This window comes from Aspergillus clavatus, genomic scaffold (assembly GCF_000002715.2).
Source record: "Aspergillus clavatus NRRL 1 1099423829805 genomic scaffold, whole genome shotgun sequence".
NCBI classification, from domain to species: Eukaryota; Fungi; Ascomycota; class Eurotiomycetes; order Eurotiales; family Aspergillaceae; genus Aspergillus; species Aspergillus clavatus.
Window position 1 is genome coordinate 568,898 of NW_001517094.1, and position 20,262 is coordinate 589,159.

The 20,262-nt window shown below is 51.5% G+C and overlaps 8 protein-coding genes across 8 annotated transcripts, besides 9 other annotated features; 3 read left to right on the forward strand and 5 right to left on the reverse strand.

Annotated features, from left to right (window-relative positions):
- Window positions 1–8: 8 nt before the first annotated feature.
- Window positions 9–43: a microsatellite.
- A 224-nt stretch (window positions 44–267) lies between these two features.
- On the forward strand, window positions 268–1,393 carry pex7 (putative peroxisome biosynthesis protein (Peroxine-7); the record flags this gene model as incomplete). Its single annotated transcript, XM_001268713.1, has 2 exons — window positions 268–431; window positions 487–1,393. The coding sequence occupies 2 exons, from the start codon at window positions 268–270 to the stop codon at window positions 1,391–1,393; spliced, it is 1,071 nt and encodes a 356-aa protein (XP_001268714.1).
- Window positions 1,394–1,868: 475 nt separating this feature from the next.
- On the reverse strand, window positions 1,869–2,760 carry ACLA_019940 (DUF1014 domain protein; the record flags this gene model as incomplete). Its single annotated transcript, XM_001268714.1, has 3 exons — window positions 1,869–2,379; window positions 2,484–2,584; window positions 2,704–2,760. The coding sequence occupies 3 exons, from the start codon at window positions 2,758–2,760 to the stop codon at window positions 1,869–1,871; spliced, it is 669 nt and encodes a 222-aa protein (XP_001268715.1).
- A 474-nt stretch (window positions 2,761–3,234) lies between these two features.
- On the reverse strand, window positions 3,235–5,538 carry ACLA_019950 (uncharacterized protein; the record flags this gene model as incomplete). The annotated part of the gene is made up of 1 exon (XM_001268715.1): window positions 3,235–5,538. One exon carries the CDS (start codon window positions 5,536–5,538, stop codon window positions 3,235–3,237), a length of 2,304 nt encoding a protein of 767 aa, XP_001268716.1.
- Window positions 3,455–3,636: a microsatellite.
- A 662-nt stretch (window positions 5,539–6,200) lies between the features above and the next one.
- Window positions 6,201–6,224: a microsatellite.
- A 192-nt stretch (window positions 6,225–6,416) lies between these two features.
- ACLA_019960 (putative C6 transcription factor) lies at window positions 6,417–9,928 on the reverse strand (the record flags this gene model as incomplete). The annotated part of the gene is made up of 7 exons (XM_001268716.1): window positions 6,417–7,135; window positions 7,195–7,861; window positions 7,926–8,026; window positions 8,084–9,088; window positions 9,170–9,218; window positions 9,277–9,368; window positions 9,430–9,928. 7 exons carry the CDS (start codon window positions 9,926–9,928, stop codon window positions 6,417–6,419), a joined length of 3,132 nt encoding a protein of 1,043 aa, XP_001268717.1.
- Window positions 9,929–11,394: 1,466 nt separating this feature from the next.
- Window positions 11,395–11,424: a microsatellite.
- Window positions 11,395–11,425: a microsatellite.
- A 127-nt stretch (window positions 11,426–11,552) lies between these two features.
- Window positions 11,553–12,335, reverse strand: ACLA_019970 (flavin reductase family protein; the record flags this gene model as incomplete). The annotated part of the gene is made up of 1 exon (XM_001268717.1): window positions 11,553–12,335. The coding sequence occupies one exon, from the start codon at window positions 12,333–12,335 to the stop codon at window positions 11,553–11,555; it is 783 nt and encodes a 260-aa protein (XP_001268718.1).
- Window positions 12,336–13,001: 666 nt separating this feature from the next.
- Window positions 13,002–13,026: a microsatellite.
- Window positions 13,002–13,027: a microsatellite.
- A 518-nt stretch (window positions 13,028–13,545) lies between these two features.
- ACLA_019980 (homoserine acetyltransferase family protein) lies at window positions 13,546–14,937 on the forward strand (the record flags this gene model as incomplete). Its single annotated transcript, XM_001268718.1, has 6 exons — window positions 13,546–13,690; window positions 13,756–14,251; window positions 14,325–14,434; window positions 14,519–14,666; window positions 14,722–14,801; window positions 14,858–14,937. The coding sequence occupies 6 exons, from the start codon at window positions 13,546–13,548 to the stop codon at window positions 14,935–14,937; spliced, it is 1,059 nt and encodes a 352-aa protein (XP_001268719.1).
- A 729-nt stretch (window positions 14,938–15,666) lies between these two features.
- ACLA_019990 (polynucleotide adenylyltransferase) lies at window positions 15,667–17,937 on the forward strand (the record flags this gene model as incomplete). The annotated part of the gene is made up of 8 exons (XM_001268719.1): window positions 15,667–15,815; window positions 15,882–16,030; window positions 16,087–16,461; window positions 16,522–16,733; window positions 16,789–17,395; window positions 17,445–17,559; window positions 17,615–17,732; window positions 17,866–17,937. 8 exons carry the CDS (start codon window positions 15,667–15,669, stop codon window positions 17,935–17,937), a joined length of 1,797 nt encoding a protein of 598 aa, XP_001268720.1.
- A 644-nt stretch (window positions 17,938–18,581) lies between these two features.
- Window positions 18,582–20,038, reverse strand: ACLA_020000 (uncharacterized protein; the record flags this gene model as incomplete). Its single annotated transcript, XM_001268720.1, is given in 5 exon segments — window positions 18,582–18,782; window positions 18,869–19,155; window positions 19,244–19,372; window positions 19,392–20,011; window positions 20,028–20,038. 5 exon segments carry the CDS (start codon window positions 20,036–20,038, stop codon window positions 18,582–18,584), a joined length of 1,248 nt encoding a protein of 415 aa, XP_001268721.1.
- Window positions 19,211–19,234: a microsatellite.
- Window positions 19,211–19,235: a microsatellite.
- Window positions 20,039–20,262: the final 224 nt, after the last annotated feature.

Genomic DNA, 20,262 nt, shown 5'->3' on the forward strand with positions numbered 1-20,262 from the left:
TATATTGTTGTTGAAGGTGTTGAAGATGATGAAGATGTTGAAGAAGCAACTGAGGGACTGACCCTCTCACTAAATCATCAGGCCCATCAGACCTCGGTTCTTCGCATGCGAATCTCCCCGCAATCTTTAAACTCCGGCTTCAACTTCATCCTTCGACTTCTCTTTACAGCAACAACAATGATACCCTCATGACCTGATCCTGTTAGAACTTCTCACTATCTTCTTCTTTTTCTCCGAACCACTCAGTCTCTTACCTTCTTTACAAATATGCTCCATTTCCGCACCGAGGGCTACAACGGCTGTGCGGTCAAATACTCCCCATTCTTCGATAACCGGCTGGCCGTCGCTGGGTCGGCGAATTTTGGACTGGTGGGAAATGGCCGGCTATTCATCTTAGAGCTGACTCCAAATGGGATTGTACCAGCAAAATGGTCGGGTTCCAATTGTGCCCAGCAGTGTTGTGGATATAACTAATAGTGATACCAGGTTCACTACCCAGGATTCCCTCTATGACCTCGCCTGGTCCGAAATCCACGAGAACCAAGTCCTCACAGCCTCCGGCGACGGCAGTATCAAGCTTTTTGACTGCACTGTGGATGACTTCCCGATTCAGAATTGGAAGGAACACAACCGTGAGGTCTTCAGCGTCCACTGGAACCTTGTAGCCAAGGATACCTTCTGCTCGAGTAGCTGGGACGGGACTGTCCGGGTGTGGTCGCCACATCGACCGCATTCTCTCTACACTCTCCCAACACACAGCTGCACATACTCCGCCGCGTTCTCCCCCCATTCCCCCGAGATTCTCTCCTGCGTGACCTCCGACTCCTACGTCCGCATCTTCGACCTTCGCACACCAGCCTCCGCGTCCAACCACCTCACCCTCCAGATCCCCATCCACGCTGCACCCGTGCCGCCCATTCCCGCAAAAGCAGGTGTGCCCCCAGCCGCGTGCGCTCCCGCCGAAGCCCTCACCCACGACTGGAACAAATACCGGCCGTCGATCCTCGCGACTGCCGGCGTCGACCGCACCATTCGCACCTTCGACATCCGGGCCCCGCAGCAGGGACCGCAGGCCGTGATGGTGGGACATGAATATGCTGTGAAGAAACTGGCCTGGTCGCCGCATCTCTCAAATATTCTGCTCAGCGGGAGCTACGATATGACGTGCCGCGCGTGGAGCGATCAATCCACGACAGGGCCTATGGGAGATGCCGATCCCATGCGTGGTGGTCCCGGGGCCCCAGTCATGGGTATGGAGCTGGGCCGCATGAACCGACACACTGAATTCGTGACGGGTGTTGATTGGTGTCTCTTTGGTAGCGAAGGGTGGTGTGCGAGTGTCGGATGGGATGAGAGCTTGTATGTCTGGGATGTGCGAGGAACGATGGGGTAGAGATATGGCATTCTTATCTTCGACTACGGTCCTGTATTGGATATTATAGATTAACGCGAGATACCATGATGACATTCTTGAATAGTGGATCGATCTGAGGATAAGCTTCTCTAAGCAGCAGAAGTGATTCAAAGTGTGGTAAGACGTCATCTTACAATTTTGCGTTTCGCATTGCCAAGCTATAGAATCTATACAACGCTAGTTCTGCTGAGCAATGCGTCTATCTCCAAAAACATATCTCGTCACATATCATCATCCATGTATGCCATGTGTTCAATCACTAGCAACGACCAAATGACTCTTCATGGTCGCATATATCCAACATCTATCCATCTTGGGCAAAAGGCCCGGGTATAGTCTGTGAGAACCGACAGATGGGCAGCGCCGATGCGCGCATCCGCATGTCTCTCCACAGCGCCCTCGCGCGAGAACGAGAGAGGGGGGGAAGTAAAAATAAGAACGAAGAGAGACCAGTTTATCTACCACCCAGTCTGGCCTCGACCTTCTTGCGCTCCGCATCCTTGAGAGCCGCGATCTCCTCGCGGCTGGCGTCGAACGCCACATGCGCCTGATTGAACGGGTTCTCCTCGCTTTTCTCGAACTCCTTCTTGCAGAGCTCGATGCGCTGCTGTCTGCGCAGCCCGGGATTCTCCTGCTCGATCTCCGGCAGACGGCGCGCCTCAAAGGCCGCATACGCAGCCTTGAAACGCCGCTCCGGGTGGCGGTCGATCTTCGACCCGTCCTTGCTGGTCAGCGACAGCGCGTCGAGAGCATTATCGATACCGGACGCGTTAAGCGCCGTGCCCTTGCGGCTGCCAGGCTCGTCATCCAGCTGCGACAGGTCCAGCCCGCGGGTTTTCTTCTGAGCCTGTTTGGCGCCGCCGCCTTTGGGCTTGGAGGGCTGCGAGGCCTCTTCGGCGGCGAGGAGGGCTTCTCGTTCGGCCTTCTTGCGGGCGGCTTCGGCTTTTTTGGCTTCTGCGTCTTCCCTATGAAAGTTGACGATTGCGTTAGCTGCTTATCCTTCTTTTTTTTCCCCCCCCTCTCCCCTTGTGGATACCGGGAAGAGGCACGCGCGGGGGTTATCGCTCACTTCTTCGCGCTGCTCTTGGATCCCTTCTGCCACTGCTTATCCTCCTCGGCTGCACGCTTGGAATCCTCGGCTGCTTTCTTGCTCGCGGCAGCTTCGGCTTTCTATATAGACAGGGAAAGAAAAATGTCAGTCTCGGCTTGCCTCCCTTGATCGAGTATAATCAAAGCTGCTCGTGGCAAATGGCAGAAAAAAAGCGGGGGCGGGGGTTGGGGGAACTCACGCGAGCCTGGCCAGCTGCCTTCTTGGAGTTTTCGCCGGCGGCTTTCTTTCCTGCCATGTTGGCTATATGCTGTCTCCGTGTCCGAAAATGCTCGGGAATAGGTGTACAGAGGAGTTGGGTATGATTTATCTAGTTGTTATGAGAGCGAGTCATCCGATGGAGCTTTTTGCGGTTCCGACGGCGGCGGAAGCCTGATGACTAAGCCAGGGCTGACGTAGTTGACATGTGATCTGGGAAGCCCTGCATGTCGATAGTGTTCGATGGTTTTCGAGGAATCGATTCTCAGGCATTGTACGCAAGGAGATACAATTTCATTGGGTTGGGTTGTAAAGAGCAATTGACTTGAACAGTTGGAGATCATCATTCGAACCTGGCAGACTTGCAATGCACGCTCTAAAAGAAACTGTAACAAAGGACCATAAAAAGCAGACTCCGAATGAACAAGGATAGGACAAGACATTCGTGAACATTGCAGCAATTGAACCCATATCTCATATCGTCATCAGTCTTATTAAAAAAGAAGCTTACAGATTATTTGAACATCTCTTGAAACGTTGGGGCCATCGCGCAAGTCTCAGCCACCAAAGTCATTGCTGCCGTTGGTCCTATCTGGTCTTCAGCAGATGTAGTGGTCGAAAGGGCCGATTCGGACGGCTCAGCAATATCTTGAATGTAGACAGACTTTGCAGAAAGCAGATCCGCCTCCAAGACCAGATCTTTCTCCGGTAATAGATCAGCCTCCAGTATCAGCTCACTCTCAGGGAGCAGATCACTCTCAGGGAGCAGATCACTCTCAGACGGCAGATCACTTTCAGATGGCAGATCACTCTCAGACGGCAGATCACTCTCAGATGGCAGATCACTTTCAGATGGCAGATCACTCTCAGACGGCAGATCACTCTCAGATGGCAGATCACCCTCAGACAGCAGATCAATGTCCGGCAATGAGGGCTTTGGTTCCTCCGCCTGAACAGCAGCCTGAGTCGGCACAGGCTCAACAGTCTGCAAAGTCTCGGAGCTGACTTCTTCACGGACAGAAGGCGTCTGGACGGCTATAGCCTCAACAGTTGTGGTAGGCTCTTGATATACTTCGGGCACGACAGTGGAGGAGCTCAACTGGTCCGCCCAAGCTGTGGTTGAGTGCTGCGCCAGAGGCATTGCAGATGAAAAGACGGACACAGCCTCAAACATATCCTGCGGAAAGGGCCTGAGAGCCGAAGAACTTGTTCGAGACCCGGTGGCAACGGCAAGGTAAGCCACCAAGATACTCAGAAGGCCGATTGCAACATTGCGACGGTCACTGGCTAGTACGCGGACGTAGTTGATGAGCAATGTCTGGATGTCAATGTCCTCCACCGACCGGGGAGGAAATACTGGGATATCTGGCGGACTGTTCTTTTCTGGGACTGCTATTTCCGGGACAGGAGATGAAGGCCGCGGGGCCTTTTCGGGGACGAACAGGGTTGCTTCGTCACTCAGGGGAGTAGGTGTGTTGACACGGGACGGATGTGTCTGCATATCTGTGATTGCGTCCGCGGTCGGCTCCTTCAGCTGCGGCACTTCGAGTCTGGGATCGCCGCGCGAGAAATCATCATCCAACAGCCTCTTCTCCAATTCGCGCCGAATCTCCGAAGGCAGCCAGAGGCCGACCTCCACATCCACCTTTTCCATCTCCCTCCACGCCGCAGCCCAGGCACCGGCTCTCATCAGCCCGTTGGCAGCAAAGACCTTGATCTCCCACTTTCTGCGAGCCTCGTGCCGGACAACCCGCCCGCCACAGTCGGCGCATTCCTCCCCTTGCTCGTCATCGGTCGCACTGTCCTCCGTAGTGGAGTGGTCCTCCTTCTCCGAATCTGTCTCGTGGCCCAAGAAGTGCCCATGGTGTAACCGCGGCCGCTGGAGCTCCAGACTCTCCAGCAGTCTCTCCTCGAGCAGATCATACATATCCTCTGGGTGGGAGATGAGCACGCCGCGGTCCCGGAGCACCCCCGAGCCCACCTTCTCCTCGAGCAATTTCCACCGCCTCCAGTACTCCAGAGGCAGTACCTCCCTCAAGACCTTCTGGTCCGGGTACCCGATCAGGCCTGGCACAGGAAGCGACGGCGGAAGGAGATTGCAGTGAAGCAGCACAAGCGGATACTCCTTCTTCAGCTTCTGTCGCCCCGCGGACCCCGTCGGCGAGTAGTAAGTCGACCTCTTCAGCGGGGAGGACCCCGCCGAGCGAATCGAGATATCGGACATGCGATGCCCAACCCTCCGTTTTGGGGGCGTCAGGAACTCGTCATCGTCCTCATCCTCCGTGTGCATCTGCATCGCGCGCACCGAGCTAGGCTTGCGAAACGCAGCCTCCCGCTGCCGGATCGTGTGTATGGACTTGAGATGCAGCTGTCCCTCCATCCTGCCCAGCCCTGCACTATCGTGGTTGATCCAAGGAGGACGGAGATGCTCGTCTGCCGCGGAGCCGATTCCCGGCTTCAGCTCGGTCGCTGGGTGAATCAGTACCGAGTCGGGGATGGAGGAGATCGAAGAGCGACTGGAGGTCCGCGAATTTAATGAGGCCGAGTCGTCTTCTTCGAACTCTCGGTCGACTCGATCGTTCGCGGAGTGTTGCGTCGAGGATGCCGAGGAGTTGTACCCGCAGTCCTGGCTGCCTAACTGCCCATCCTCGTCCAGGCCGCCTTCTTCGTAGTGTATCGACTCGTCGCGAGACGCCGTTGCTGCTGATTCGTAGGCGAGACGTAGTTCGTCTACCGGCGGGTTGAGGTCTGGATCCTGCTTGCGTGCTGTCAAGTGTGTGGGATCCTCCGAATGAGAGGCAATGGAAAAGTTCCCCATTAGGAAAAAACAGTCCACTGCTATGCAGTAGGCGACATGCGCGAAGGAGAGGAATGTGGGTTCTTGATTGCTTATCGGATCTTAGGAAGTGAAACTGATGGCTGTCAGAAAAGAAGGAATTCGACTCATCATACAACGAGACAAACAACACTGCTAAAACACGCGACCAAACAAGATGAAGAAATATCAAAGATGAAGAATCATAGCGCCCAGGCACGACCAGAGAAGTTGAAAGGATGATATCCTGGACAAATAACCGATCATCCTTACTTCAACCCTTCAACCACTTGATGCTTTGTTGGTGGTGTTGTCACCATCTGGTTGTGCAGGGCAACCATGCATGGGGAGATGGCGGTCTATCGCCTGCGAGTGGATGCCAGATCGCCATGGCTTGGAGAATAATAGATGGACTGGTTGTTTCATTTTAATTCTATCGTTTCGCTTAAGATGGCATCTGCCCATTCGCGATATCTACAATGGCTACGCTACTATCGGTGTCCCTGCGGGTTTGTCCAGGTGAATATACTTCGTTTCCATTAAAGATGATCCATATATACTTACTACAAGTACAAAACTCAACAGGCTCACATATTCCCAATAAATAATATATAACCCCTTCCTAAGGAATCCAAATCGTGCCAGGCCATGCAAAAAGGCGATGCAAAAAAAAAAAAAAAAAAAAAAAATCAATGTCACATAGAACGCTAACACCACAACTATCAATGCTTGCTAGCTGAAACGAAGATCAACGGAGAAGAAACAGACGTGGCTGAATCGCTGTAAAATGCCAGAAGCAGTCTTTCATCCCTCGACCACGCATATGACTGAACATGGCTCATGTAGTCGTCAAGTGTACATGACACAGAAGAAGCGAGATGTTATTGCGGGGGCCGAGAAGGATGGCTACCCGGGCTCATCAAATGGGGGTAGCTCTGGTGCTCCCCAAAGTAATTGAGGACGTCTTGAGGGAGATATTCCAGCCAGGGTAGGATCTCACCACTAAAAGGAAACGGAAAGTGATCTTGTTGTTGGAGAGTAGTCATGTCAATATCTTGGCTCTCTATTAGCATGCCGCCAAGGTCTCCATCTATACTAGGGTGCAGATGGGCCGAATTCGAGTTCACATGGTTGCTACCTGCTTGTCGTTCATTTGCTGCGGGGGCCATTTGGTAACCATACGGCGATGCCTGAGGTTGTAGCTGTGCTGAGGACAAAGAAGTCAGGCTGTGAGTGTAGGTTGACTGAGAATTCGACATTCGATCAGCGGGAGTAGTATATGGCGTGTTGAGGCCTAGCAAGAGATTGGCATCGGAAGCAGCGACTCGACCGGAAGAACCGAGAGGGGCGTATTTCGCAGACCCGATAGACGAGGGACGTGTCCCGTCTGCAGCTCTCGTCAATCCGACCGTATTCAGATACGGGCTCGACTCTTGCTCGGCTTTGAATGACGCAGGCAGATTAGCGTAGCTGTGGCTATACTGGGACGAATTTGTGGGTCTGGCCTGCTCTGTGTCTGTCTGCGAAGCTGGCATTTGGTACAAGAGGCTAAGATTGGGTTGTGAGGAGTTGGTAGCTCCCGTCAGAGCCCATCCAATAGCTAAGATGTCCGTTAATACATGTGGTTGAGCGGCTGGAAAGTTGGCCGGTTTGCCATACCTTGACCAGGGTCCATTCCCCGTTCCCCATCGGAAGGGTTTTCGACAACTGCCGGTTTTTCTGACTCAATCGCAGCGTCTAGTGATGCCTTGGCTGGTCGCCAACTTGGCGCTGTGGGGGGCGGAATTGGAGATAACTCGGCCGCGCTTTCCATCTCCTCCTCAGTATACAATAATGGATCAACAATGCCCTTGGCCTTCTGATCAAGAACCGTGAGGATATACTTTGTCCCTTCCCAATAGGTCTCAAGTGCCTTTAGAGCTTTGTAGCAACGCTGATAATTCTCCCTGGCTGCCGAAGCGAGAAGTATATGCTTAGCACTCGACTTCGGATCTGCCGACGGTTCTGTATTTGGCAATACGAAACCGCTCGACTGGTGGCTAAGGAGTGGTTGGCACGGAGGGGAGCCGGATCTGGAGGAGGGGGACGAATAATAAGCACTTTCCATGAGAAAAGCACAAGCAGCGATATACATCGGTTGGCTCGTAAAAGGGTTGCCAATGAAGCTCTTGCCATCGACAAGCTCAGAAAATGACAGGATGTCTGCTATGGTTTTGGCCGAGGACATCGACAGTTCCCTGCTGTTTGGATAGAGATGTTGTATTGATCCACCAAATGAATTCAGGAGGGTGGGCTGATGAAGAAGGACTATGAGAGTATGAAACCACTTCATGGATGTTAGATGTCATGGAAAAAGCTCAAAGATTACGAAAATCATGGAGCCATCTTACGAAATGAAGAAGTATGAAATTTGTTCCTTCCTTTGCTTTCACGTAAGCCTGGAAATTGGCTGCATTGAAGTGGAGCTTGGGTGATAACCGCTGGTATATACCTGGAAAAGAGTGTTAACAATCCAGGAACACAATCTGCCGGACATTCATAGAAGTACCTGTTAGATCGCTTTCCATTCCAGCCAGCCTCTCGAGGGTCTCTGTTGTGACATAATTTGCATCTTGGATACCATTGATCAAATCCGTTACACGCCCATAGAGGTGTATTATGCGGATCAACGGCGGGAACGGCGCAGGCCAGCCATTTGGGAGTTTACACTCCGGCTGGAGGGGAAAGCACAGTTCGATATCCTCATCACGCAAAGTGACTGGTCTGCCAGTGCCAGACGAGATGACACGGTCCAGAAAGAAGATACTCCAAAATGCATCAACTCTCTCCCGCTCAAATGCACGCTGATCGTTGGCGTCCTCTTTCTTCTGGGAGTGTTGAGTGAGTTCGGGCTCATCGCAATGATCATATTTCTCTTCGCCTAGGTTGCCCGCTTGCCCAGATAGGACTGCTTTTGGTGTCACGCCTTTACGCCCGTAGCTATACCTCAAGCCCTGGAGCTTCTGCATCCCTAGATCTTGGGCCATTCGAATAGAAATCCCGAGGTACATCCAAAGCCCACTATCGTGGTTTGACCCAAATTGTTCGTAAGCGAGCAAAAGACATGCCTGGACAACGGACAGTGTCGGACAAGAAAGCGAGTCAACCAAGGCGCTCATTGCCCTATGAGCAAACGGCTGGCCGCGATCAGAGCTTCTTATATCAGTGCGTGGCTCTGATCCATCAATCGGTGGCGCTTGAGGAGGGCTCAACAACGGATGAGGAGAGAATCGTGCTGATAGGGCACACACTGCGTCGACAAGCATCGTATCGATCTTCTTCTCCTTGAGGTCTCGGAGGAACCGGTCCCGTTGCAAAAACGGGAAACTGCAGCCTAGGTGCACGAAAAACAGGTCGCAAAGATGCAATACCAGATTACTGACTGGCAAGGAATCGTCGCGGTCATAGAATGGAATAGTATTGGCGTCTCGAGAGTCACGGCTATCGGTCAATGCATTAAACTGCGGTGCCACCCTATTTGCAAACCTTGGGCTTCGAAGGGGAGAAAGAGATTCTGCAAAAGAGTTGTGGAATGTCAGCAACTCCCCACGCATGTTCAGAAGAACGACAAAAGAATGATGTATGATGGATCTACCTGATGAAAGCGAAGGGTTACTTCTACGAGAACCGCGAACTTGAACCACCTGCAGAAAAAGTGAGAATTGAGGAACAGCTAGAACAGCTGAAGTGAAGGCTACGAACCATCTGTTTGAAGCCGGGAACGATGGCTGTTGGGCCAAAATATCGAAAATATGGGACATGGGTACGATGACTGGAGCTGAGAGAGGTACGGTCTGCCATAACAAGAATGAGTACACATCCAGCAAGAGGCCACTGTGGCAAGAGATTCCTCACTGCTTTCTGGGCTTGCTCCACCGGCGAGCGGCTCTGGCTCTCTGGTTATTGGTAAAGGTATCTCTCGTATCACACTTTGTGAAGATGGCGGCTCTGATATTTGCGCTGGCGGGCCAAAGTCGTTTCGCAAAGGTTGTTCATATCGTGGCGCTGCGTCAGGACTCTGACTTTTGGTATCTCGAGAGTTCATCTCTCCGTTGGTAGCGCTAGGGGAGGAAATTGTGGGAGTGGGTAGAGCGTTGTCTGACTGCGTCCGAACGTGGGTCAGGGGGTCGTTATATCCTAGGCAGACATGGTTGTATTCGGAGCAAGTCTTGCATACTAATGAGCAACAAATTAGCGATGTAGCAACCAAAGTCAAACGCCATCTGCCTCTCACCTGGTTGTTCACCGGAGCAGCGTATTTTGCGCTTGCGACACGTCCGACACCTATACAAGCCATCAAAAAAGCATCAGTATCGCGCAAATCCGACTCGGAGAAGGCAATCTTACGCCGCATTCACTCGACGGCGCTTCGGCTGGGGTTGACCATCGCTCGAGACGAAACGAATCTGCCTTACGGGGGGAACATTGCTGCCGCTTTTTTTCAGGGGAGAGGAGGAGCTCATCGCGAGCGGATATTCAGCCGTGATCACAGCACATCGGGCATCTGGTTATCTCTAGAGCTAACGCAATGTACTGTTTGCGACTGTGTGTCTTGAGGATGTCGCTGAAGAATGATAGACCGTTTGGCAAGAGTCGCGAGTTGTAGATCGGTAGAACGAAGCACTAGCAGATTCGAAAACTCCATGGGCATGTATGTATCTCACTTTGGTGGTGGACGTAAGATCCCAGGCTAGGGAAGTGGCAGGTGAGGGGGAGGCCAGATTATTTCTTCTTCCTCTCGGAGGCGTCAGCGGAACTAGTTATTCATACAGTCCAAGAATTATTGTCACTAAATTAGTAGAAGCATGAGCTGATGCGATAGTCTGTCTATATGTAATCAGAATAGTCAAGCTTTGAGTGTCTTCATCTGGCAGAAAAGTCGGGGTCACCACTTCTGTGGATGTGGTCTAGGCACTCGGAGCAGGAATTTAGTCGTTATTATGGTGTTTAATGTTCGGTAAGCTCAAGGGAGCATACATAGAAGTAACAATTGATACAAATGCACAAATAACCATTCAATGACAGCAGCGATATAGATAGATAGATGAATGAAGAGAAACATGGATGAAATATCGGGGTATTCTGGTCGACGTCGAGCTTTGAGGGGGAAAATTAGGGACCTCCATGTGACCTTCCCATGGTTCTGGATGCAACATGTCCCGTGATTCGACTCTTGCTGATATTTATCCATCGAACTGTTTCTAATGTCTACGGAGTATGCCTTCTCCCTATGTTCTGTGGGTCTCTATTCCCCAAGATCTCTCGACTAGTCTATACTTCAGGAGTTTTGATACGCTGCTCAAAGACCTAAATTTACTAAAGGTCAAGACTCAATTAGCACCACAAGGCAGAGGGGTTCCCGTTGGACTTGGATCAACAGGAGTTGGAGCGCGATCGCTGTTTTGTCCCTGCAGATGCCAAACTTTTTTCCCCCCAAATTCGAAGTCTGGACTCTCTAGAGTCTAGATACTCTCTGACAGCCCTGGAGAAGACAATTTAGCCTGAAGAATGGAGACCCTTCTCCTCATGGTTGATGGCTCATCCGCTCATGTTCTTCGGCCCCGGAGTGACTCCGGAGTTCCACATACGGACAAGTGACAACAGAGAACCGCTTTCGAATCCACTCTTCAAGGCATGCATCAGGCATCAGAAAAAGCAGCATCCATCCATCAACACGGAGCAAGGCCGATCAATGCCCCGCTGGGTATCTCTGGAGGCTGTAGCGGACTGCTGACAGTCTGACGCTGCTCACACCACACAGACATCTAGACCTTATCTTTGTTGAGTGAACTACCGAGGGTCCAAACCAGGGGCCATGTCAAAAAGAAAAAAAAAAAAAAAAAAAAAAAAAGATCAAGTGGCTAACTTTATCTTTCTCGCGAGTCATGGACTTATCTGGTTATCTAAGTCGCCTGTCGCTCTATCGCTCTATCTCAAGAAGCAAAACTTACTTGGTCTATCTATGCTGGACATGCCTCCTAAAATTTCGGTCTCAAAAGCTCGATAGCGTCCGTAGTCAGTCCGTATGCAATACCCCCTAGCCGACTGATCGGCTTCAGGACTTTCAGGTCGACAACGGCCTTCTCGTCATCAATCGCATCGTCCCTCACCCAGAAACGAACACCTTCGATGATCGCCAAGGTGCCTGTTGTTTTTCCTGTTGTTCTGCTCTGGAACTCCTTGGTTTCAACGAGCTTCCCTTCGATTGAGAGGATGGACTCCTTCACGCGGGCAGCTTGGACGACGGAACACGTTGCTTGATGGAGTCCTGAAATTTCCCACTCCGAGACTCCATATGGTGCGCTGACGGCAGTCGCGTTGGCTGCCTCCACAAAATGCTCCGAGATCAGATTGATCACACATTCTCCGGTTTCGACCATATTCTTCAATGAGTCCTTAGCTTTCTCAAGCGACCCAACGAATCCCACAGTGAAGAGAGGAGGATCATGATTGATGACCTGGGCATAACTGAATGGTGCCAGGTTGGTTGTCTTGCCGTCCTGTGATCTGGTGCTAATGAGCGCAATAGGTCTTGGGACAATCCCCGAGATCAAGAGTTTATAGTTTGCCGAAACTGGTCGTCCTTCCTCGTACGGGTCGATCTCCACGTGCTCCTTTTTCAAGCTCTCACCGCCATCATTCGCACCATCGCCCTGCTTCCAGTCCGGGTTGGGAGGCTTGGAAAAGGTGACTTGCGCATCGCACTTGTAGTCAGGTCGAGCAGCCTGGATTCGGTCGAAGTCGTCCCCGACTTTGAACATTGTAGCGGTCTGGCTGAAAGATCGACGGTATGGGATGGCGCGCCAGAAAGGCAAATGGGAGTGGTGGCCTTCACACTTAGCAATTAGCAATCACATCTTCAGTTCATTGTGAGTCGATCCATTTGTTGAATGTTCTCCCAACCCAACGGGATATCCCATCACCCTGATCCGGACGAAAAGGCGGAAAACGTACGATTAAATAGAGAATGTCTTTGAACGTCCGCAAACAAGGGAATCTGGAATGTGCGAGTCATTACAAATCAACGTAAGGAGTTTCCCCAAGGGGACTTCTTATTGCATAAAATGCGATTAGTTGGGTAAAGTCAGACACCACATAGATCCAGAAGCCTGCGATACTTCCACCCCCTGTTTACTATGCATTAAGGGCTATTTCCACGGGCAGTGTCATACAGAACTGGGCAACTGGCAACCGGGGTTGGGTGGAAATAGGGCGCCACTACCGATCGCCGGGCCGACTTCACCTTGGGAGCTTAGTAGCTTACCCGAGAGGCGACCCCACGTCAAATTACGGCGTAGTCAAAAACGGGCGGAGGAACAAAGAAATAGATACTAGATAGTAACTACTAACTAGTAGTGTTTAGATAGTAGTAGTAGATAGTAGGTAAGTCGTGACGTTGGCTACAAGCGGGTTACAATTCTGCCACGTCTCTCTCTCTCTCTCTCTCTCTCTCCCCTTGAGAAACATCCCTTCGACGTATTATTATTAATTATTAACCCGGTCTGCTTGCGGCTATTTTTCTGACTGCCTGGTATTCTATCTACCGAATGACATGAAGCTATAGCCATCCCTGCATGCTCCATAGTACCCCTGCTTCCGACCCTCCGTATGTAGGTTTGTGGATTTTGGATATGTCCCATGGATAGCCATGCTTGATCTCTGCACGGAGACGTCACAGCAGTTACGTGATTATAAATCTGTGTATGGGATACCTTAAGAGAAATCTCTCCGTCTGTTTGAGTATCATGACGCTGCGATATGTTCACGGAATCGTTGCTGTTCTTGAAGGAAGCTATATAAATGGAGATGGAGCGCCCCCAACTGCACAGAGATAACCAAGAGCGCTTGTACCCCTCAGTCCCTGACTAGCACTGCATGATAAGTGTCTCCTCTTGAGCAGAAACCACAATCAATCCATCCTCCTCGGTGTCAATCAAAAAAACAATATCTTTTATCCAGATCCAGATCAACATGGCCGGCAAAGAGTATGAAATCTTCAAGCTAGGGGACTGGGAGCTCCAGAGCGGAGAGAAGCTCCCGGACGCGCATCTTGCGTATACGACGTTTGGGGACCCAAGTTCCCCCGCAATTGTCTACCCGACGTGGTACACAGGACGTAGGTTTCCGCCGCCAGAGGGGTGATATCTGAAGGAGATTCCGAGTTTGCTGACCCTACCCAAGTCATTTCTGACAACCTCTGGCTCATCGGAGATGACAAAGTCCTGAGCCCTAAGAAATACTTCATCATCATACCCGCCCTCTTCGGGAACGGCCAGTCCACGTCCCCTTCAAACCAGAAGCATTCCGGGCCGTTCCCAACATGCTCTTTCTACGACAATGTGCGCGCTCAGTATAAGCTTGTCACGGAACATTTTGGAATCAAGCACCTTCGCGCAGTCATTGGGTGGTCGATGGGCGGAGCACAGACGTTCCAATGGGCGACTCAGTTTCCTGACTTCATGGATCTAGCGGTTCCCTTCTGCGGAGCTGCTAGAACATCGGTACATAACCAGGTATTCCTGGAGGGTGTGAAGAGCGCTCTGCTTGCACCGAAGTATATCCCATCCGCTGGTTCGGGCAAGCTAGGCCTGATGAAGGCTGGGGAGACGGTCAGAACATGGACTGCCGAGGAGAAAGAAATTGGCCTGAAGGCATTTGCCAGAGTGTACGCTGGATGGTAAGACTGCGCCTATTTCCAATTTCTTTCAAAAGTTTTTTTGAAGCAAAGCTTATTCGTCGGGTTTGTATAGGGGTTTCAGTCAAGCGTTCTACCGAGAGAAGCTGTATGAAAGCGTCCTCGGCTTTAAGAACCTGGAAGACTTCATGCAAAATTTCTGGGAGAAATGGGGCTTGTCCAAGGGTAAGTCGTCCATCGTCCACATGAGCTAAGGGCTAGACATAACCCCTTCTCAACTCCCTTTCTAATTGATCTCCCCTGAACTAGATCCGGAGAATCTATTAGCAATGCTACAGACATGGCAGAGCTGGGATGTCTCAAAGCAGGCACCATACAATGGTGACTTTGAAAAGGCCCTGGCCTCAATCAAGGCCAAGACTTTGGTGATGCCAGGAAAAACCGATCTCTACTTCCCGTAAGTTCTCAGATACACTCTTTTCTAGCATCAGAAGCTGACAAACATGTCCCAGTCCGGAAGATTCAGAATACGAAGTCGCGTGCATGAAGCCTGGCGTTGGAGAGCTCCGTGTATTTCCCTCTATCTGGGGCCGTAAGTCTTCCTGAATCCGACCCTCAAGGAGATCATTCTAACATACATCAACATAGACTGGGCTGGTGGTCCTGGACAAAGTAAAGATGATGTCAAGTGGCTTGATGAGCAATTAGCAGAGTTCTTCAAGAACTAGGTTGGGGGGGATATTTCTGGGAGCAATTGTGTAACTTAACCCAGTCCATAACAAACCGGCAGTTTCTCCTTGCGAGTTCAAGCCACTACCAAACGATATTCTTGCGGAAATTTTTATGACTTGCCATTCAGATTCAAACCCCAAGTTTGCATCTGGAGCAAATTGGTTTATGGTTAAAGTAAGAAAGTGGGTGCTCTAAACTTGTAATCCCTCCTCTATAGAGAAGGTCATATATTACACTAGGCAATAACATGACTATATTCACACACACACACACATTCCCACTCCTACACAAAAATAGTGGCATTGATATTAGAGAATTAGTTAGGGAGTACAGAGTACGGAGTAGAACAGAATTGTATGGCTGAATGATATCACGTGCTAATTCATTTAGTGGCGATCTGTAAATCATGTGATAGGGATACTGTGATAAGTCAGCAGAAGACCGTGATTATCCAATGTCAAATGGATCTCCTCAATCCCATCACTGTTATCGAATTGCAACAACCTGTGGTGGACTTTTGATCAATCCTTTGATTTGTCCCTCTTTTTCCTTTACAAGTTCATTTCCTACTGCTGTTTTGATTTCTTTGTCATTTTGCTGAGCCACAGCTACCTGGTCAATATCCGTTCCTTCGCAGCTCTCTTACCCTCTACCAAGCAACCTCCCGCTGAAGCCCAGGCAACACAAACGCATGCTTCTGTTCAGTTGAGCCAGATAACAACAGCATGTCCACGCCGCCAGTTCGACAGTGGGGAGTCACTCCTCCCATTTCAACTGCTCTTCCTACCTCAGACGAACTCGCTGCCAATGATGATTTAATCTCCGAGCTCAAGACTCAAAATAACTTTGAGAGCCCTGCGGAGACTGAGCGGAGGTGAGATCAGAAGGGGTGCAGACCTATCATGTGGACGGTAGCGCTGATACTATGCTTCTCGCCTAGGAAACAAGTGCTTCAGCTTCTTCAGCGCGTCGCTCTCGAATTCGTCAAGGTTGTCAGTCGCAAGAAGGGATTATCCCCTGCAGCAGTTGAAGCTGCAGGAGGAAAGATCTTCACCTATGGAAGTTATCGCCTGGGTGTTTATGGTCCTGGTGGGTAACGCGGTGGTTTTGGATGCGCATTGTTCGTATCATTGACAATGCGACAGGCTCGGATATCGATACGCTGGTCGTCGGACCGAAGCATGTCCTCATCGACGATTTCTTCTCGGATTTCCCTCCTGTGCTCGAGAAGATGGCTCCCCCTGGGGCTATCGAAAAGATGACGCCTGTTCCTGACGCCTTCGTGCCTATCATCAAGATGGAGTTGTCTGGCATCAGTATCGATTTGATCTTCGCTCGTTTGATCGTGTCTTCCGTTCCTCTCAATCTCGACCTGAAGAATAATGATTATCTAAGGGGACTTGATGAGAAGGAAGTTCGGTCGTTGAACGGTACCCGAGTCACAGATGAAATTCTGGAGCTGGTGCCCCAGCAGAAGACATTCCGCCTTGCCCTGCGCGCAATCAAACTATGGGCCCAGCGTAAGGGTCTTCTATGTCTCCCTTCTTGCATCTGTTTGGCTAACAGGCCATCGTAAACAGGTCGGGCAATCTACTCCAATATCGTAGGTTTTCCGGGTGGTGTTGCCTGGGCCATGCTGGTGGCACGAGTGTGTCAACTCTACCCTCAGGCCACTGGCTCCGTGATTGTCGGCAAGTTCTTTCGCATCATGAACAAGTGGGCGTGGCCTCAGCCTGTCTTACTCAAGCCGATTGAAGATGGACCCCTTCAGATCAAAGTTTGGAACCCAAAGGTGCGGATGACATGAACTCTAGCATAACAATTTTCACGACGCTGATTCGTCATAGATTTACCATGGTGACCGATTCCACCTTATGCCCATCATCACCCCCGCCTACCCATCGATGTGTGCGACGCACAATGTCTCGATGTCTACGAAGGCCGTCATTCTCCGTGAGCTTCAGCGGGGAGGCGATATCGTTGATAAGATTTTTCTAAAGCAAATGACTTGGAACGATCTTTTCGCTCGTCACTCATTCTTTACACAGGATTACAAATACTATCTTAGCATTACTGCGTCGAGTAAGACTAAGGAGGCAGAATCTGTCTGGTCTGGTCTGGTCGAATCTAAAATCAGACATTTGGTCGGAGCTCTAGATCGCAAAAATACAATTGCCGTGGCTCACCCATTTCCAAAGGGTTTCGAGAGGGTACACCTTGTCTCCAGTGAGGAAGAAGCAGAGGCCGTCAAGAACGGCTCTACTAAGTACCAGGACAAAGGCACAAAGACTGAAACCACAGATGAGACGAACGATATTGCGCACCAGGCTGCCGCGCAGAACGGAGTAGAGAACGCCGAGGTTGAACCTGTTGGTCAGAAAGAAAATGGCGATAGTCGGACGATCTACACTACGACTTATTACATCGGACTGGAATTGAAGCCTTTGGAACCAGGTATGATGCATTTGTTGCGATTCTGTGGGGCTTCGCTGACTCTATGAAGGTGCGTCTCGGTCGCTGGACATCTCTACCGATGCTCAGATCTTCAAATCAACATGCACCTCGTGGGCGGGATACCAACCCGGTATCAACGATCTGGCAATTACACACGTTCGCAAGTAAGATATACCTCGTCACAGGGGCTTCTTGAGCCGAATCTGACCTCATATTCAGCTTCGACCTTCCAGATGATGTTTTCCAGCCAGGAGAGACCCGTCCCACTCGGCCCAAGAAGAAGATCATCAGAAGACCCGAAGCGGGTGCTCAGAAACGAGGCATCGAATCAGTGGACGTAAGTGAATGCAAGAGACTCAAAAGAGATAACGAGCGGCAAATCAGTCACCATACAGAAGTGGAATCTTCGCATGATGGATGATGCCCTGCATATTCCGGCATTGGGGATCGACTAATTTCAATCACTCCAGGATCCATCGCACTCCGCTGCAAAGCGCCACGTCGCGTCCAACGGCATCTCCAGCACGCCAACTCCCGCATGAAATATTTCTATCACAAACCGAACTATTCAGCAAGTCGGGGCGGGTCCCCGGTTGGCCTTGGATGAGATAAACCATCCACGGCGCCCAAGTATCTTCTCAAATCGAGAGTCTTAATGCCGATGGCTCTATTGATGATCACTAATTCCAGCTGATTCCGACCCTGACCCGCGATAGGGGATTGCACCGGGAGTCAGATTATCAAGGTTGGTCGTTTCTACCCACTACCCTCCTTCATAGGTCCCTTTTGTATTCTCAACAAATACTTTCAACAAACATTCCTTGCAATGTCTGTCGCTGTCTAGGCGATCTTGCTAGGTACGTTCTACGAGACTTCCAGGAACAACGCATATGCTGCGATGATCTTGAGTGAGTGCCTCTGGCTTCATGGCGTACTGGTTGATACTGTCGCGGGGCATGATCCCTAAATTGTCGCGGGTGATTGTGAACTGAACATATCACCGTTCTATTTCCCAGTTTAGTTTCTCTGGGCTCTGCACCAGTTAGATCTAGCCGAATTGAAGCTACTCATTTCACGTGGCCTACGGGCCACATAGTACAGTATGAGGTCCCACCCGTGTAACTCGATTCTGTTCTATATCCAGCACAACCAGTAAGCTTGGTGTCTATCTCTACTACACGGAGTATCAACTCCACGTTTCCACCAGCTCACAAAGAGTCTCCTCCCCACCCACGTTCCCCGGAAACACCACAAACGACACACCCTGATGTCTGGACGTCGGCTCGTCACACCGCCAGAGCAACACCCCAGGCGCAGCCTGCCCGATAACCACCGCCCGCTTGATACCCAGGCCCTTGCTAGCGGCTTCGGAGGATGTGATCCCACCCTATCATGCATAGTCAGCCACACATCGCTTCCACCCTATGGATTGGGAGGCGAGGCGAGGGGCCCGGCCGGGGGGGGTTGGGGGACGGTTTTGTCGACGACGGCTGCGGCGCTGGTGGGGGAGGCGATCAGGTCCGCAACGTCTATTTCGAGGATGGCGAGGGCGCCGGTGGGCCCGCGGGCGTCGGTGAGGAACTTGAGCTGCGCGGTTGTTTTGGGGACGACGGCGCCGGCGAGGATGAGGGCGCCTATTTGGCGGGGGCGGGGGAGGTCGAGGGCCGGCGCTGTGATCGGGGGGATGGAGCGGATTCCGAGACGGGTGGAGACGAAGGCTGCGCCGGTGCGGTAGAGGAAGTGTTTGCCTTTGGCTTCGGCTGTGGAGGGGGTTGGTGATGGTAGGTTAGTGGAAGGGGGAAAGGTAAGTGCATGGGGGTTGGGGTTGGGGTTGGGGTTGAGATATACCGAGCAGCAAGCCGGCGACGAAGACGTGCATGTCGGACTCGGCGGCGGCGTTGACGATAACGACGCCTCCTTTGGGGAAGCTCATGAGCTTCTCGTAGACTCTCTCGGGACCGCCATTGCGGATGTCGCCTATCGAGATGGAATGCACCCTGCTCTGGGGTGAACCGCCCAGGAGCTTTCTCCATCACATAGTCCCTCAGATTCGAGCTCTTGTATCCGAACGTTGCGTCCTTGGCAAACTGCGTCAAGCCAGCAGGCACCAGGCTCTCGCCCTCGGCCACATAGTGTACGTCGTTGATGGTGAACCGGCCACCCTGGAAGAAAAACGGAGCCAGCACCCACGCATCTGTGGCACCAAACACGGACTGCGCGACATCCGCCTCGAGGGGAAAGTGGCCGCGCAACGTGCTGTCTCCGCGAAGCACAATGTCGACTGTCTGGCCTGACAGCTTTGCTGCCTCTGCGACATTCCCGCAAATTGCACGGATGAGTTTCTCCGCTTCGAGGGGGGGCAAGGCACGGGAGTTGGTGAGGTTGAAGAAGCCGAGGGACTCCTGCTCGAACTCCTCCGTCAGGGTCGGAATATCCCAAACTGTGAGTACGGCGACATCATGGCAGGTCTGGGTCCTCGTAGAATCATCGTCCAGCACAACCAAGCGGCTTAGCGACGATGTTGAAAGAAGCTGCGAGATCTGGTCCTGAGTGTCCGCGGGGAATTCGGGGGGGGGGGGGTTGGGAGAGCGTGCTGTCGCGCGGGAGGAGGGGGTCCTATTGCGAAGAGGACATCTTGGACATCTGCGACTATCGAACGACTCAATTGAGAATATTCAAGTCATCTTAAGTGAGAAAAGAAGGAGATATCGTGCGTCTCATATGCCCCCGTGTGGAGCAACACAACCGTCGTCGTATACTATGCGAGGAAACTCTGGAGGTCAGTTCGGCGAGAATTCCGAGCAGAAAAGCAAGAAGTGTAGAAGAATAGCTCTATTAATGAATACTGTTTGTATCGCACATGCTAT